Source organism: Mus musculus, chromosome 5, assembly GCF_000001635.26.
Source record: "Mus musculus strain C57BL/6J chromosome 5, GRCm38.p6 C57BL/6J".
Classification (NCBI taxonomy): Eukaryota; Metazoa; Chordata; class Mammalia; order Rodentia; family Muridae; genus Mus; species Mus musculus.
Window position 1 is genome coordinate 27,033,028 of NC_000071.6, and position 16,826 is coordinate 27,049,853.

The 16,826-nt window shown below is 44.8% G+C and overlaps 1 protein-coding gene across 3 annotated transcripts in view; it reads left to right on the plus strand.

The window, feature by feature from the left end:
• Positions 1–16,826, plus strand: part of Dpp6 (dipeptidylpeptidase 6) — a 910,144-nt gene that overhangs the window by 215,671 nt on the left and 677,647 nt on the right. Inside the window, exon 1 of one of the 3 annotated variants that reach the window (NM_207282.3) lies at positions 16,172–16,786. The exons of the other annotated variants lie outside the window; for them this stretch is intronic. Within the exon in view, the coding sequence (NP_997165.2) occupies positions 16,562–16,786 (225 nt within the window). The 5' untranslated portion in view covers positions 16,172–16,561. Of the gene's footprint in view, positions 1–16,171; positions 16,787–16,826 lie in introns of those variants that run through there. 3 annotated transcript variants of the gene reach the window in all.

The window sequence follows — 16,826 nt, forward strand, 5'->3', positions numbered from 1 at the left end:
ATATTTTGAAGACTTCCCTCCCTCCTCCCCAGAATATAATATTTCTGAACAGACCTGACCATTTGCAGCATTCCATTGTGCACATTACATCAGTTATATACAGAAAGGCAATGTGTGATAGAAGCATTTGAGCACACTAGCCGTACCATTCACCCAAACCTTTCAGGGAGTAGCTAGGACCTCTGGCGGTCCAGGGTCCTGACAGCCATGTTACCAGTGTGTGTGCCCAGCCATCTGCAGCCACAGGAACAATTATATTCCAAGGCAGAAAGAAACCAAGAAGCAGTCTATTTGTGAATAATATTCAAAACTGGAATATCATTCTGTTGGGTCTTTGTCTTCCCTGTGTAGGCTTGATATGAGTCTAGATGCAAACATTTGAAAATGCCTGTACTCAGTGGAAAGACACACCAGAGAGTCAGTGAGTAATCCAGGTGAGAGAGGTGGTCTTCCAACCTGCTCAGAAGCCAGAGAGACAGCAGCTGGATTGGAATGTGGAAGGTCCATTGGCAAGAGATTTCAGTCTGTGCATAGTCTGTGAGTCTGCGTTCTCTAACACACCACATCTACGTATTCATGCTGTGGCTGGTGAAGCCTCCAAGGACTTCCTACCAGGACCCTCAGATTCTCACCTGGAGCCACAGGTGTCTTCCAGGGCTTCACAGAGAATGCTTCAAGGAAATGTTTACATAGTGTTATTGCAGAATCAACAATGCTGGAATTAACAGCAACTTTTAGTCATCAAGTTGACATCACAGATGGATAAATGACTGAGTAAATAGTATAGGTAGTCAAAAGCTCATTCCAGAGAGCCATGCATGACTGCTTCCAAAGTGTGCAGAGAAACACATGGCACAGCAGACTTCCAGATACTGTAAAGAGGATTGTGTAATATCACGACAAAGAGGACCCTGTATAGTAATATGTCTACAATGTACAGACTTATATGAGATAATTTCAAATGTGTAAAAATTACTTTGCTAGCTTCTTTCTAGTAGCATCAGCATTAATCTATTCTGGGAAGATGAACAACAAGGAGGGATTTCTTCCTATGGTGCCATTATGCATATTAGTTTCTCTAAGACGTTCTCGAGACTTTCTCTAAGCTTCCTGGTAATGGATGGACTTACCAGTAAAATACTTTAAAAACCTAAAGGAAAGCCCTTTCGCTCTTCACCTTATTAATCTTGCAATGGGGTCAGAATATTTTCAGCTCTGAAGGCTGGGATGCGCAAGAGGACTCAGTGGCCACCCCACCTCCGTACCCAGTACTTTTCTTTGCTGATCAGCGTCACTCAGCAACACCATTCTGCACAGGCTCTAGAGGCCATTGGCATCCCATTGCCTCAGCAAAGGATGCTGGGAGAGCAGTGGGGCAGGAGGAACACTCTTCCCATTTGACTTGCTCCTCTGAACCTCACAGAGCTTTTAGTGTGAGCTTCACTCAAATAGAGTGTTTCTTAGAAAGCCATAGAACACGAAAAGCCACAAGATATGGCCAAGAACATGTGTCTCATGACTGAAATGAACCATTAGTAAAAGGTAAATAACAAATTGACTTTTGAAACACAGTAAGGGATTCATGAGACCAGTTGATTTCTTTAAGTATGTACAAAATTATGCCTTGTGAGGGACTATTGACTGCTAATGGCTGTTAGAGGAGGGGGCATATTTCTTCAGTGGCAATAAATGCTCATTTACTAGAACTGCTCATGCAGCAGTTCTAATTAAACTCAGGGGGTCACACGCACACACAGAGAAGGCTATGATCACCCCGTGGGGCCTTCTGGGGTAAAGAAAGTTTCCAGTGGAGGAGGGATGGGAGAGGCTGCAAATGGGAAAATGACTAGAATTCACTGTAAACCTAGGAGGCTGTCAACAATAGAAAACTTAATTTAAACACTGCAAACCAATCAGTGGGGGTTCTGGGCTACACGTCATGTAAGACTATCATTACTATCATCACTTGGCAGCTCAGTTTCCTAGCTTCTTGGTATGTGCTTCCAGGGAGGTACATGACAGAAGAAAGTGTGAAGCAGTGGGTGTTGATTTTGCAGTTAACTAACCCACTCAGAGAGTAGTCAGGAACCTTAAGATCTAACGCTACCAACAGAGTAGCTTTAAAACTGCTAACTAAGAGGGCACACGAAAGAACTGGAACAATACAGCTACCCACACCAAGCCGAGACTGCTTTTATTAATCTGCAGGACCTTGGTGAGACTGCTTTTATTAATCTGTAGGACCTTGGTTCAAAGTCAACCCCTGTTGGAGGCCCTGGATCTCTTAATGTTCTAGTTCTCTGATGCATCCCCAGGTCATAGGAGAAGGTACATATTTTTTTTTTAAATCTTGAAATTAAATTGTAAATCTTTTTTTTCCCTCCAAAATGAATCAATAATCTTTATCAGATTCTGAAAAATCACACTCTCTGAGAAGCCAATTTAGATGCAGCAGCTCAGGTCGCTCTCCAGGGTCCTGAGTTTATTTTCTCTTTTTCTCTGAGAGTTAGCTCTCCCCACATCCACATCCAGCTCCTTGGTTGTTTTTGTTTGCCTGTTTTTGTTTTGTTTTTCATTCTTTAATTAGTAAGAAGATAATGCAATACAGGCTCAATTGTTTTAAATAATCTAAGAATATCCTCACAGTTGAGACCTACTGCTACCCCAGTACCTCTAACCTCAAGCCAGTTCTGTATCTCACCCACCAATGGCCCAGTGGATACAAAAAGACTGAAAATATTCAACTGCCTCTAGGATATAAGTTGTGTGCACATGAGCCCAACTGTATAATTCATTCTCAGAACATGATGATGAAACGTTAAGGCCTCTTCATCTTCTGGACATCTGATTGTTCAATAAATAAGAAGGCAGGATTGGCTCATATAGTTAGTTAAATTTAGTACTTCCCAATCATGGGAAGACTTATCAACAGACAGTCTTCGTTTTGGTAAGAATCAGTCTACCAGGCTGTCTTACTGCTCATGAGACCAGCTGGACACAGACTTGCTGTGAACTGGAGGAAGGGTGGCTCTTAGGCAGTTGGGGCTCTTGGACTGCATTTCTGAGCTCCCACAGCACCCCCAAGTGGTGACATTCTCCTCAAGGTTGCTCCTTGTCTGGGGCTTCCAGGTGACTCCTGCAGCTTTATTTCTTCTGCATATGTTTGGTTGCTTTTCACAGATGACTGCGTTCATCAGAGGAATATCAGCCTGAAAGCTGAGAATGCAGTGTGCAGTGGATGTAGACTTGTAATGAAGGAGATGCTATCTCAAGAGAGGTTGCTGGTAGAGCTGGGGCAGGAAGGAGTTTGGGGAAAGCTGAGCAAAGAGAGGAGACTGTGAGACAGTGAGAGATGGATTTATCTCTCTCCTCTGTGTATGAGTTAATGCCAAGAACAAACAACACATATTACAGTCCAGCAGCCACAGAAGCAAAACCTTCAGGACATAGACTTGAATCCTATAACCCAACTTCCCTAGCATCCTTTTTAAACACTAGACTCTGGAGGGTCTTTGAAAGACACGTTGTGCCTGTTGATTCTGCTTTGTGGCTTGGCTCCTTATGACAACAGTCAACATCAACAAATATGATTAGGGGCAAAATTCACATTCAAGGCAATGGCCTTAAACATCCTCTCCCATATGCAATCCTAAAATGAAGCACTGCTAAGGAAATAATAATAATAATATATGTGCTGAGAATAGTTTCTTTCCAGATACATTGGATATGATTGTCTATGCATATCCACCCAAGCTGGGATTTTTTTTTCATTGTTTGGATAACTCATTCAGATAACAGGTGTTTGAAGCCCTGCCTGGCCTGCCTGCTGTTTGCTGGTAGGATGTTTCAAGACTGTGCTGTCTTCTTGTAGTTCTCAGCAGCTTTAACATAGCAAATGTATCCAATCTTTAGACACTGTAGCATGAAAACTGTGACCTACAAATATACTGGGCTATGCAAAACTATGCCCGGATTTCATGAGCCATAGGTTAGACATGTCTGGTTTTACTGCATTTCAAATTAGATTTTATGACATCATGTCAAGGTTTATATTATAGAAGCCTCCTTAAGGGCAAAAGACTTATATGTCTGAAAAGTCTGGAGTGCTGGCAAGTGTAAGATATATATATATATGTATGTATATGTATATATATATATATATATATATATATAATTAACTGCTAATTAAATTTCATTCTTGCATACAATGTATTTTGATAATATGTACTACCTTAACTTTCCCAGATCCTTTCGCTCCTCCTAAATCTGTGCCTGTGGAACAGTGGACTATGCCAGGAAACTTGGTAAGGCTGGGCAAGTTCAGAGTCCCCAGCACCCAGTCACCTACCTGAGACAGTAGGCAGCTCCCTGCTCTCTACCAGATTCCTGGTCTGCAGCACTTCCCACACAGGAAATGTGACCTGGGATCAAACCAGAGTTCTCCATACTAATGAGGTATCTAGAAGCCCTGAGGGTTTAGCCAATAAGCTTCTCTTCCCAGACATTCCTTCCTGAAAAAAAAAAAGGTATTTCATCTCTGGTCAACCCTGAGAAGGTGGTATGCACCCATTTTCCACGTTGAACAATCAATAAACAGTTTGGAATAAAGGACTGTCTTTTTTGCCAGGAACCACTGTGGGGAGCATGGAGAAAGCCTTAGCCTACAGAGTTACTGAAGCTGCCCACAGAAGGTCCCTCTGTGCTCCCAGACAACCCTGATAAGCTAAAGACTTTTGCAGATGAGCTAAGCTAAAGAGTTCCCCTCCCGCCGGCCCTGGGCTTGTCCTCAGCCCGTGGCATCTTCTGTTCTCGATTCTTTTGTGACTTCCAGCAGCGTCTGAGTACTCCCAGCCTTGGCTGTATTGCAGGCCTGTGGACCCCCAACTCCATTCCCAACTTCCTGTGACCCAGTGGTATCTGGCTGTCCAGGAGTTTGAGAGCCCCCAGTCCTGGGCTCCTCATCATGGGTCCTGTGGATTCCCTACCCTTTGGTCCCAACTCTGTAAGTTTCCAGCAGTGACTGGATGTCTGGGAGCTTGGGAACCCCAGCTTCAACCTCTCACATCGTAGGCTGCATTTCCCCACCCCCTGAGTGGTGTGTTAGCACTTGCCTCAAGCCTAGCAGTGGCAGGGCAGAACACAAAGCCACACATGTCCTCTATTTTCATAGAACCCACTGATTCTGATTTGTGCTTCTTAATACTCCTGGGTGCAGAGCCATTCATTGGAACAGTGGTTCTCAACCTTCCTCATGCTATGACCTTTTAATATAGTTCATCATGTTGTGGTGACCCCCAAGCATACAATATTTTTGTTGCTACTTCATAACTGTAATTCTGCTACTGCTATGAATCATAATGTAAATATCTGTGATGAAGGTAGTCTTGGGTAGCCCTTGTGAGAAGAATTGTTTAACCTCCAAAGGTTCTTGACCCACAGGTTGAAAACTGCCACATTAGAGCTTGGTTGGAGTGGCTTAAATAAGAAATGTCCTGAATAGTCCTGAGCATCTGAGCACTTGGCCTCCAGCTGGTGGTGCTGTTTGGGGGAGTTTTACGTGGAATGGCCACTGGAGGAAGTAAATCACTGAGAATGGGTTTTGAGAGTTAAAAACACCTGCCTCTCTTGTCTTTTTTTTTTTTTTTCTACTTTATGCTTTTCTTCAAGATGTGAGCGCTCAGCTTCCTGTCCCTGCTGCCATGCCTGCCTCTTCCTGCAGTGACTTCCCTCTGTAATGGACACCTAGCACTCTGGAATGACCATAAGCCCAAATAAATCCTTCCTTCCTTATGTTGCTTCTAGTCATGGTGTTTTATCTCAGCAACAGACAAGTAACTGAAAAAATGGTCAGCCTCCTAGGGGACACATCCTTAAAGAAAACTGACCCCTCCCTGCAAAAACACCATCAACTGTAGCGCTACATGAACTCCTCTGCCTTCCGTGCTAGAATGGTGGCTCCGCCTCATTCAGATCTAATGCAGACAATAGCGTTTGTGAATTCCTGGGTTCAGTGCTCCTGTCATATCTGGAAGGCACTGATTTACTCAGGTACTCCAGGCCTCAGGCTCCTACAGTTTTTCACTTTTTCTTCCTCTGTGCTTCCTGAGCGTGTGAGTGTGTGTGTGTGTGTGTGTGTGTGTGTGTGTGTGTGTATGGCAGGGGAGGTAGTAAATATGTCTCATTTGTGGCTGAGTACTCTATAGCTTATTCTCTCTAGACACTGAGCAGTTAGTTGTGAGTTCCTACATTAACTGCCAACCACTGCACAAAGAAACTTCTCTGATGAGATCCGGGAGTTGCTATGATTCCTGAGTACAGACAGAAGTGGTTAAGGCCATAGTACTCTTCTCCATTCATGTGCCTCCCCCCTCCCCATACTGTGTCCTGTCCAGGGCTGGCACTTGTCTGTGCCTCATCAGCCCTATGGTAGCTGTCTTAGTCAGGGTTTCTATTCCTGCACAAACACATGATCAAGAAGCAAGTTGGGGAGGAAAGGGTTTATTCAGCTTACACTTTCCACATTGCTGTTCATCACCAAAGGAAGTCAGGACTGGAACTCAAGCAGGTCAGAAAGCAGGAGCTGATGCAGAGACCATGGAGGGATGTTCTTTACTGGCTTGCATAGCTTGCTTTCTTATAGAACTCAAGACTACCAGCCAAGGGATGGCACCACCCACAATGGGCCCTTCCACCTTGATCACCAACCAAGAAAATGCCTCACAGCTGGATCTCATGGAGGCATTTCCCCAACTGAAGGTTGAAGAAGTTATCTCTGTGATAACTGCAGCCTGTGTCAAGTTGACACACAGAACCAGCCAGTACAGTAGCATAGCCCCAAACCTTGTTCCCATTCATTAGAATATGGAAGAGGCTTTCACCACTGAAAGCCACTTTCTCCCACATGCTTCTGTTGAGGGAATGTGCATAAAACAAGAGAAGGTCCTCAATTGTGGGAGGGCCATTTTCTTCACAATTAAGGATGCTGGCATCCTAAATAAACAACAACAACAACGAAACAAATGATTTGTCTTGGAAGACTATGTGTGACCATAGTATTTTCTGGAAATTTGGGTTCCACTCTTACCCTTTCCCTTATGTAATACCTTAAGATCTCAAGGGATCTCAAGATCTCAAGATCTCAGCACTAAGAAGGCCCTCTACTCTTACCACCCTCCACGGTGTGAATGAGGAAACTCGGGCTGGTTAGCTATCAGAACGAGGAAACTCCTGGACTGCAATGAGCCAGGAGTTCAGGTGATGGTGCCTGACTGAAGACTCAGATCCAAAATCTGTGTGCTGGGTGGAGAAGGCCCTGGCTCTGAGTCAGCAACCTCCAGCTTTAGGTTGACGTGGCTGCAAACATGTGTCTCTTCCTCTTGTGGCCACAAGGAGTCTGTGGTGCTCTGAGAAAACACTTCCTTACACTGTTATGTTCAGAGACTGAAAACCAGGAGGAGGTGTTAGACTGAGTAGTGTGTATGAAAAAGAAACTAGCCCCTATATTATGAGGAAAAAACTGTTCATAAAAGCTGTCTAGAAAATATGTTCTCTTAAGTAAGAGGGCCATTGTCTTAGTTAGGGTTTCCATTGCTATGAAGAGACACCATGACCAAGGCAACTCTTATAAAGGCAAACCTTTAATTGACACTGGCTTACAGTTTCAGACATTTAGTCCATTATCATGGTAACAAGCATGGCAGCCTGCAGGCTGACTTGGTGCTGGAGAAGGAGCTGAGAGTTCTACATCTTGATCTGAAAGCAGCAGAAAGAGACTGTATTCCTCACTGCATGTAGCTTGAGAATAGGAGACCTCAAAGCCTACACCCACAGTGACACACTTCTTACATCAAGGTTACACCTCCTAATAGTGCCACTTTGCATAGGTCAAGCATTCACATACATGAATTTATGGGGGTCCAACCTATTCAAACCACCCCAGACTTAACTTAAGAATAGACATTCTACTTGGTGGAGAGACTGGAATACACACATGTGGCAGGTGGTTAGCTATCAGTATCAAGTGATGATTGTATGTGCCATGGTCTTTTTTTTTCTTTGGAAAGCAAAACCAAAGGTTTGGTTTTCTTCAAAGTAGCCATTCAAAGGCTTCCCAAGAGCTTTTCAGAGCATTCTGCACCCTGCAAATCTAGGACCAATGAACCATTGATGCTATCTTTCTAGAACCTATCCTATATCCACCGCGAAAAACTAGGTCTGATAAATATCAGAAAGGGGGCATTCTCATGAATCAAAATTTGAAGAATCTGTGATGGGGCAAGGGCAGCCAAAGGTTTCTCCAAGCCTCCTTCTTTAGAGGGTCCAAAGTAGAATTGAACTGAGCATGGTGATGAATGTGATTTTCTCAAAGATGAAGGAAAATGGGCTAGAGAATGAGCTCAGCAGAAAAGAGCACCTGCTGATCTTTCAGAAGGCTCTGGTTCATTTCCCAGCGCCCACATCACAGGGCTCACAATTCCTTGAAACTCCAGTTCCAAGTGTCTCGCACAATCTTCTAACTACCATGGTCACATACATTCATGTGTGTGCATGCACACACACACAATTTTAAAAGTGACCAAAGACAGTAATGTGAGGTAGAAGAGAATGAGTCGCTTCTGATGAGCCTCTTCTTGTAGCCACATAAGGTAATTTTAGACATTTTATCAGTCCACTTTCATTCAGAATAAAGCCAAGGGTGGGTGTGGCTTGTTCCCTGGATGCTCTGCACATTTGAGATACCATCATCTTAAGTGGCTGTGTTGTACTCTGTGGAGAACTCCCCGCAGGTAATTCTGTGGTTTGTCTTAGAATACTTACAACTTCTGTTTTCTATTCTATGCTGTTTTTTGAATGTAATAATTTTATGTTGCAGAGATAAATTGCCTATTTAAAAAAGATGCTTAATGACTTGACTGTCTGTACTGGGAACCCCAACAACCCCTGATGCCATCCCCTGACATCACCCCCACTCATCTCCATCTCATTTTGTGTTGAGCCTGGCTGAGTGGTAACAGAACCCTGAAAGGCAACTGTTAATATGACTTCATCATGCCACAGCTTTACCCCAAGAAGGCTAGAATCCTTCAAAGCCCTTTGTTAGCGTTAATTTACCCATTTCCCCACAGAGATGGAAAGGGCTCTGTAGAAATGATGTAATTTGAGTATTGTTGGGTTATAAAGCGGTGTAATGGTAGTGATCGTGGGTGGGATGTTGAGGGAACTGAGGTAATATGCCTATCAGGAGCTCAAATCAAGAGCCAGGGAACCAATGGGACCTACCTCACCTTATTGTGGTGGAGAGCAGATCCACTTGTTGCCCTCTGTAAGTGAAGAAAGGAGCTGCTCAAACTGCAGGCTTACATGACTAATGGATTTATTTAGCCAACAGGCAATTTCTGTTTACCTGTCAAGCAAAATATAAATATAAGTCATTGTAAGGGGAATTACTTTTTTTGTGTTCCAAATTACTATGATTTGAAATGCTATTAGCTGTATAGACAAATCAGTTTTAACCTTTATGAGGAGAGAACTGTGGAGCGGGTGGAGTAGAAATGGATAGGGTTGCAGTCCGCGGGATTGAATTACCACAAGAAATGGGCAGCTTCCTTTCGCTTCTATTGTTCCTAATAGAATCTGTTGTCATTAACAAGAAGCTCTCCTGACAGGCACACCCACATGTGCATGAGTCAGGCTATGCACTGACAGCTTTTGCTTTTACTTATGAGGATGTGACCACATACAAGTGCTTCACTACCAGCTCATTGCTATGAGTATTTACATATAGATACCGGGTGCCACCTCTGTCCACACAATGCACTGAAATTCAGTGACGTCTACCGAGCTACCTCAGATGGCAGCGGCCCATTTTTTAACCTGCAGGTATGCCATGGGAATTCGGAGTGGATTAAGTGACGGTGAAAAATGTAATAACATAGATTTTATAATGAACATTTTAATGGACTTTTACGGAGCAGGTTCAGGAAGATTAAGTTCATAGAAGTCGGTTTTCAACTTAAATATGTTTATTACATTTATTGGTTTTTAATTGAAGACAGGTTTTCTTTATTGAATTAACTAAACAGCAAGGCTGCAGCAGAGGTGCTCAGGGCTTCTTAAAGGGATCAGTGTAAGGCTTTTCCCCCTTTTCGGTTCTGTCGCGCTCTCTGCCAGGTTGTATGCAATTTGGCAGAATGTGAGAGGCTCTTTGATTTTAAAGCACAATATCAAAATGTCTCTTGAGACAGGCATCAAGAGAAATGGATTCTTCCCTTTCCCTCCAGAGGACACATCAACTCAAGGACAAGCAGCAGCCAGACATGTCCTCTGTTCTAGATGATTTTGAATGAACCGCTGAGCTAACACCTCATCAATGAGAAAGGACTCTTTTTTGATTTTTTAAAAGGTCCTCTCCCTGGGCTGGATGGATGGTTCAGTGATCCAAGGGACTTGCTGCCAGGTCTGATGACCTGAGTTCAATCCATGGGACCCACAGAGTGGAAGGAGAGAACTGACTCCTGCCAGCTGTCATCGGACCTCCACAGGCATACACACATACACACTAAATAAATATAATTAACCTCCAGGAGAACCCTTACTGGACCCTCTAAAAATATGGGTCTCTTCTTGGGAATACGGAACTTGGAGACTCTTTCAGCTTGCCTGGGTCTTATGTAGAGAAGGGTTCAAGTGTGTTATTTTAGGGTACTTCTCACCCTTGAGTGGGCACTAGGCTTTAACAGAGGGCTGTCTCAGCACAGATCTCAAGCTCAGTCCCAGCTCTTTATTTGGACGGGTCTAGAATGGGTATAACCCTAGCATCTGTAGAATGGGTATAACTGTAGCATCTGTACTCATAATATGTCCTCAGTGGAGGGAGCTGCTGCAACTCTCCACAATCCTCAGTGGATTGAAAATGGTGTCTAATGTCCACACTCTGAAAAGTCAGGCTTTTTATGTAGCAGAGGATGGCCTAGTCAGTCATCAAATGGGAGGAGAGGCCCTTGGTCTTGTGAAGATTATATACCCCAGTATAGAGGAATGCCAGGGCCAGGAAGTGGGAGTGGGTGGGTTGGGGAGCAGGACGGGGGAGGGTATAGGGGACTTTCGGGATAGCATTTGAAGTGTAAATGAAGAAAATATCTAATTAAAAAAAAAAAAAGAAAAGTCAGGCTTTGTAAAGAACACACCTGCAATCCGGAGTTTCTGGCAATTATGTCCTGATAAAGCTACCCTCTGATAGATAAGGCCAGCAGTGTGTAGCTGTAAACTAATGGAGAAGCTGTGTCACTCCATTTATTTAGAGAAGTCTGAGAGCTACTCATGAATAGCATTCATCTGATGGAGGTCTGTTGTCTGATCTGCATGGCCACAGATTTGGTTCAGTTCATTTCCACTTAACAACACAGCACAAGCAGCACGTAGTAGGCATTCAGGTACTTTCTGATAAAAGACATGAAGTGCTTGTAGTGCTACTAGGAATGCCCTTTCAATGCACAGACCAGTTTGTTTTTGTTTTTGTTTTGTTGTTGTTGTTGTTAGCTATCAATCATGGCATGCTGTGTAACAAATTACCCCTGAATGCAGCTGATTATACAAGAAGTTACCCAAGTCTTGGTTTTATACTAATGAACTGGAGTTTTGTTGGTCCACAGTTTGCTAGGCATAGAAGATGCTTTTTCTCTGTGCTTCCCAACTGCATGGCATGACCATAGCCTAGGAATTGGGTCCAGGTCCAAGTGGCAGCAGCTAACAGGGGACAAGTGTTCTTATGGTGAAAAGGTCAGCATCTGCCTGCAGCATGCTCATGCATGCGTGTCAGTCCCAAGGTCACTGGGTCAGGCAAAGGTCATGGCCCCCAAATTCTTGTGAGTGAGAGGATATCCACTAAATAATATCCCAGCATGTAATGGTTTTGAGTATGGGAATGGTGGCTTGCTTCAAAGATGAATCACAAGGCTAGAAATAAGCAGCTTACAATTGGAGTTCTGTGTATTCAACTTTGCTGAGGTCTCTTACTTTCTCCCCAAGCCCCTCTTTTCCTCAAATTCATAAAGAAGTGGAGATAGGAGATTAAAACTTTACTGGTTTTTATTGAGTTAAAATAAGTGTTTTCCTTTGAAACATATTGATATTTAAGTATGTTGAATAGTTGAGACCTAATTAAATTCCCACTTTGCCTTTAAGATCTTTCTGAGTGCAGAATTTACCAACTCCTTTGTGTATATGCACTGTGCAGTCCCTGTTTGGAATCTGTGCAGAGCCTACAGCCCAGGTGATCCTCAGTAGCCATCCTGCAAAAGTGGACAAGTAACCTAGCAGAAGGGGGTTGGTGACTCAGAGTTAAGAGCATGATTCTCCTGTATGTTTTAGCACTGTATCTTGTGGATATCCACATGTTTGTTTCATTTGTCCCATATCTAGAAGGTCAAAGTGCTGTTATCTGGAAGGACAGATGCCTGATGCCTCGGGAGAGAAGCTCTTTCAGGGTGTGCTACAGTGGCCACTTTATAGCACCAATATCAGTGGTCAGAAGGGGTAAGAGTCTTGGAGGTTCCGTTGTTGTCAGTTTAAAACATCTGTAGCATCTGCTGGATTGGCTGATAGCTCATGCTTGTTTATGGGGTCTCATGTTCGTTACAGGGATCAGTGTACACAGAAACAATCATGAGGCACAACAGAGAAAAGAGAGCAGGCTGACATTGGTTTTAAACAGTAAAAAGGAGTGCAAATCTGTACATGAAATAGCCCACAAATAAGCCAGAATATGTTATCCATTCACCACAGTACAGTTTAAGCCTCACATCTGTCCCTCCTAGGTAGAAAAGTTTGTCTCATTCTTTTCCCTGGTTCTTTTAAGAGTTTTATAGTTTAATGTTTGTATTATACCTGTTTCTCTCTCTCTCTCTCTCTCTCTCTCTCTCTCTCTCTCTCTCTTTCTGTCTCTCCATGTGTGTGTGTGTGTATGTGTTCTGTAACACACTTGTGGAGCTCAGAGCACAACCTATAAAAATCAGTTTGTAGAACGTGGAGATTAACCTCAGACTTTCAGGCTTGGTCGTAAATACGCCCGTGTAGCTGCTGAGCCATCTCAACTGGCTCACAGTTTTTATTTCACAAATGAGATGGTCAAAGCCAAGTTGAGCAAAGGAGCTTTGACCTGTTTCCTTCTAAGACTCCAAGATCCAGTCAAAAGCCCTCTGACTTTATTTTCCCTCATAATGCTTCATTCCTTACATTGTTGGGGAGGGTTTCCCAGAGGTCAGACTTGATTAATTATGTGTGATAAGCAATAAGTTTATCATTTTCTAAATTCCCATTACCTCACTCACAGTACCGTATTAACCTGCTTAGTCTTGCCCAGGGAATGATGCAGTGCTGCAGTCTCTACATGTACTGTGCAGTTTGTGTGCCCGGATTTAGGGGAAGACTGGGTCTGCAGGCACTTTGTCATAAGTTCATGGCTTCACAGTCCCTTAAAATGGCCCTGTGTGCTCTGTGCTCCCTACGGAGGAGAAAATGACTATGGCCAAGGTCTCCACTCAGCTGTGTGCCTCCATCAGTGTACCAAGGGATGCTCTGCACACACACAGCTCTCCCTGACCTCTGTTTCTTTCAAGCCAGCCTGGCCAGGCTCTGGCTCCTCCCCCACCCCTCCCATCTTCTCCATTTCTCCTGTTCATGCTCCAGATTTGCCTCTCTGGACAGAAAATGTTACTTTAATTCCTTCTCTGATTATAAGTTTTTATGGCTTTTTGTTTTAAAATATGTTTAAATAGGAATAATCTGTGTTTTCAGAGTAACTTGAATTTAAACTTTGACAAAAGTTGAATATTTGCAGATTCATCAGAGAAAATAAATCTCGAATGTCAAGACACACACACACACACCCTTTCTATCAACTTACTGAACTCATCATTAATACATGGTTCAATCTTGGGGCTGGAGACGTGGCTCACCTGTTAAGCACACACTGTTAAAGAGGACCTGAGTTGAGATTCAAGCACCTCTATCAGGAAGCTCACAACTGCTGGAAAGTCTAGCTCCAGGAGATCTGACACCTCCAGTCTCCAAGGGCACCTCATTCGTGTGGACATACTCATGCAGAACACATAATTACAAAAAATATTAAAAATCCTAGCTCTTTAAAATTCTATTATTAATTCACAATGGTTAACAGGCACTTATCTATAATGTTTTGGATACCATAGCCTATATGATTTCTACATTTTGCATAAGTGTATTAACATTATATAAAAGGTTATTTCTGCTTGTGTAAACCTGTACATGTGTCCTTCTTATATAATAAGGAAGACCAAGGGACATCCATAATAGTAATGTTAGAATCCTTGACTGCATTGGACATGAACCCTTGTAAGGCAGGACTTGCCCTTCCAAGGTGCTAGCAGAGCAACCTTCCATGTAAAGAGCTGGGAGCCAGGACTTCCTAGATGGCACTTTTAGTTTAATGTCCTTATTCAGTGGTTATTGTGAATGTGGCGTGGTGGGAGTAGCGGCTGGGATGCAGCCCCAATCTCTTCCTATTTCTTTTTAAAGGGAAATGTCTCTCATGTGCTTTAGTAGCTGTTTATTCGTGATGGGCTCAACAGCTGCAGAGAACAGGATGGGCCAACAAAATTCTATGGAAAATGAACATCCACATTGAGAGCTTGGGAGAGAAAGGCTGGAAGGAATGAGAGGCAGTTACAGCAGAAAGCTAAGCTTAAACAGGGCAGCACAACTTCCTCCACCGAGGGTTCTGTAAGGCTCTCTCCAGGCTTGAGCCAGGGAGGGTCTGAGGTCCTAGGCCTTCTGAGTCACTAACTCCCCTATGATTTAAAAATTCTCAGTACTGACAGGGAAGCTAGGAAGGCTCATAGAACACCACGGGGTAGTGGGCAACATCAAATGGGCTCACTGTGTTTGTAGGTGTGGGCGGGAGGGGCTGTGTGTGTGGGGGGGGGGCTGTGTGTGTGTGTGTGTGTGTGTGTGTGTGTGTGTGTGTGTGTGTGTGGTGGGGGCAGCTATGACTGTGGGCAGGTGCTAGAATTCCTGTGAGTCTCTCCAAAGTCCCAACCCATGGTGATGCTGGTGTAAGGAATGAGCTAGCTTATCGCAGCTCAGCCTCTAAGGCCTGGATCAGGGGACAAAGAAGGAGGTGGAGCAGCCAAAAGCCAGTAGTGCCCAGAGGCTCAAGAAAAACAAGGGTTCCAGAAGCCTACAGGGAGGAATCCAGGATGCAAGTAGAGGGAGATGCCAGACATGGCCTAGACTAACAGTCAGACACAATTTGCGCATCTCTCCACACGAGGGCACTTGAGCACGCTCGAATGCACCAAATGAGTTTGTTATTGGAAGCCCTATGTGCTGCACAGCGTTCAGTGTCAAAGAGCCCCTCTCACTGCATCTCAATGTCAAAATGGGGTGGAACAAGGTTTGGAAAGGTTGCTGACTTCCAAGCGCTTTAGCGTTTCCCCTGTATTTACACAAAGACAGGCAGGCTGGAGCCAGACATACTCTGGGAAGGCCTTGTTCATGAGGCTTGAAATAAGCCTAACCAGGAGTTCTGTTGCCTGTTCTAGACTTGCCCTTCCCTTCTTCAGATGATCAAAAGAAAATATATCTTTTTTTTTTAATAAAAAAAATCTTAGGTGATGAAGGAAGGTGGGTCCGGGAACAAATGTTTCCCTGAGCCTACACTTTACAGGCCTTCCTTCTTTTCAGTGGCTCCTCCTATGCCCTTCAACTGCATTTCTACCCAGGCTCTCCAGGGTCTTTGTCAAAGTTAAGCAAAGCCCCAAATCCAGAAGAACATTACTAGGCGGGAGTGCCTGTCAGGCACTGGAAAACAGCTGTGCCCTGCAACCCAAACTAGATGCTATGGGAGCCACGATCCGGAAGCCCCGGGGCCCCAAGGCAGTTAAGGTTTCTTTGCTCAGCTCTGGCCTCTTGTAATGCTGTTCTCTCTCGCTGGGACACACGGCCTCCAGTCCATCTATGAGTGCCCCAGCCCTGAACCCCCATCCACAACCCAACTGACATGAGAAGGAGTCTTCCTGGGACTGGAGCTTCCCTGGTGCCACCGCTACAGCGGGAGCTGGCTACCCTACTGAGAAGGAAAAGGAGGAGCTGTAAGGGGCCGGGCGGGGATGAGAAGAGGAGCTGGTATCTAGTTGGTGCCAAATAATGGGGTCTAGACATGTCCCCTCCCTTAGTGTGCTTCTGGTATCTTGCTTTCCTCTTTAGTGAGGCCGAACATGGCCATGGCGAGGACTTAAAAAAAAAAAAAAAAAAGCAGAAAGAGAAAGCGATCACTCCGACCCTTGGCTTCTGCGCTGCCGGGGAGGGGGCGGAGAAGCTGAGCCAGGCAGAGTCGCTCAACACCCAGGCGATTCGACTCGCGTGTGGCGCGGAGCGGCCGGGCTCGCCTTTCTTCTTTCCCCACCGCCTCCTTTTCCCCCTTCTCGCTTTTCTGCTGGAGGGGGTGGGGAGTGGAAAGAGAGACAGAGAGAAAGGAAATTTTTTTACGAAGCATCCTAACCAGTGAGCCAGCGCACGGCGGCCCATGGCTTCGCTGTACCAAAGGTTCACCGGCAAGATCAACACCTCGCGCTCCTTTCCGGCGCCCCCGGAGGCCAGTCGCCTTCTGGGTGGCCAGGGGCCCGAGGAGGACGCGGGCCCGAAGCCCCTTGGGCCGCAGGCGCAGGCGGTGGCGCCCAGGGAGCGCGGCGGTGCTGGTGGCCGGCCCCGGTTCCAGTACCAGGCGCGGAGCGACTGTGACGAGGAGGACGTAAGAGCATCGTGGTGGGTGGGTGGCGGTGGTGGTGGGA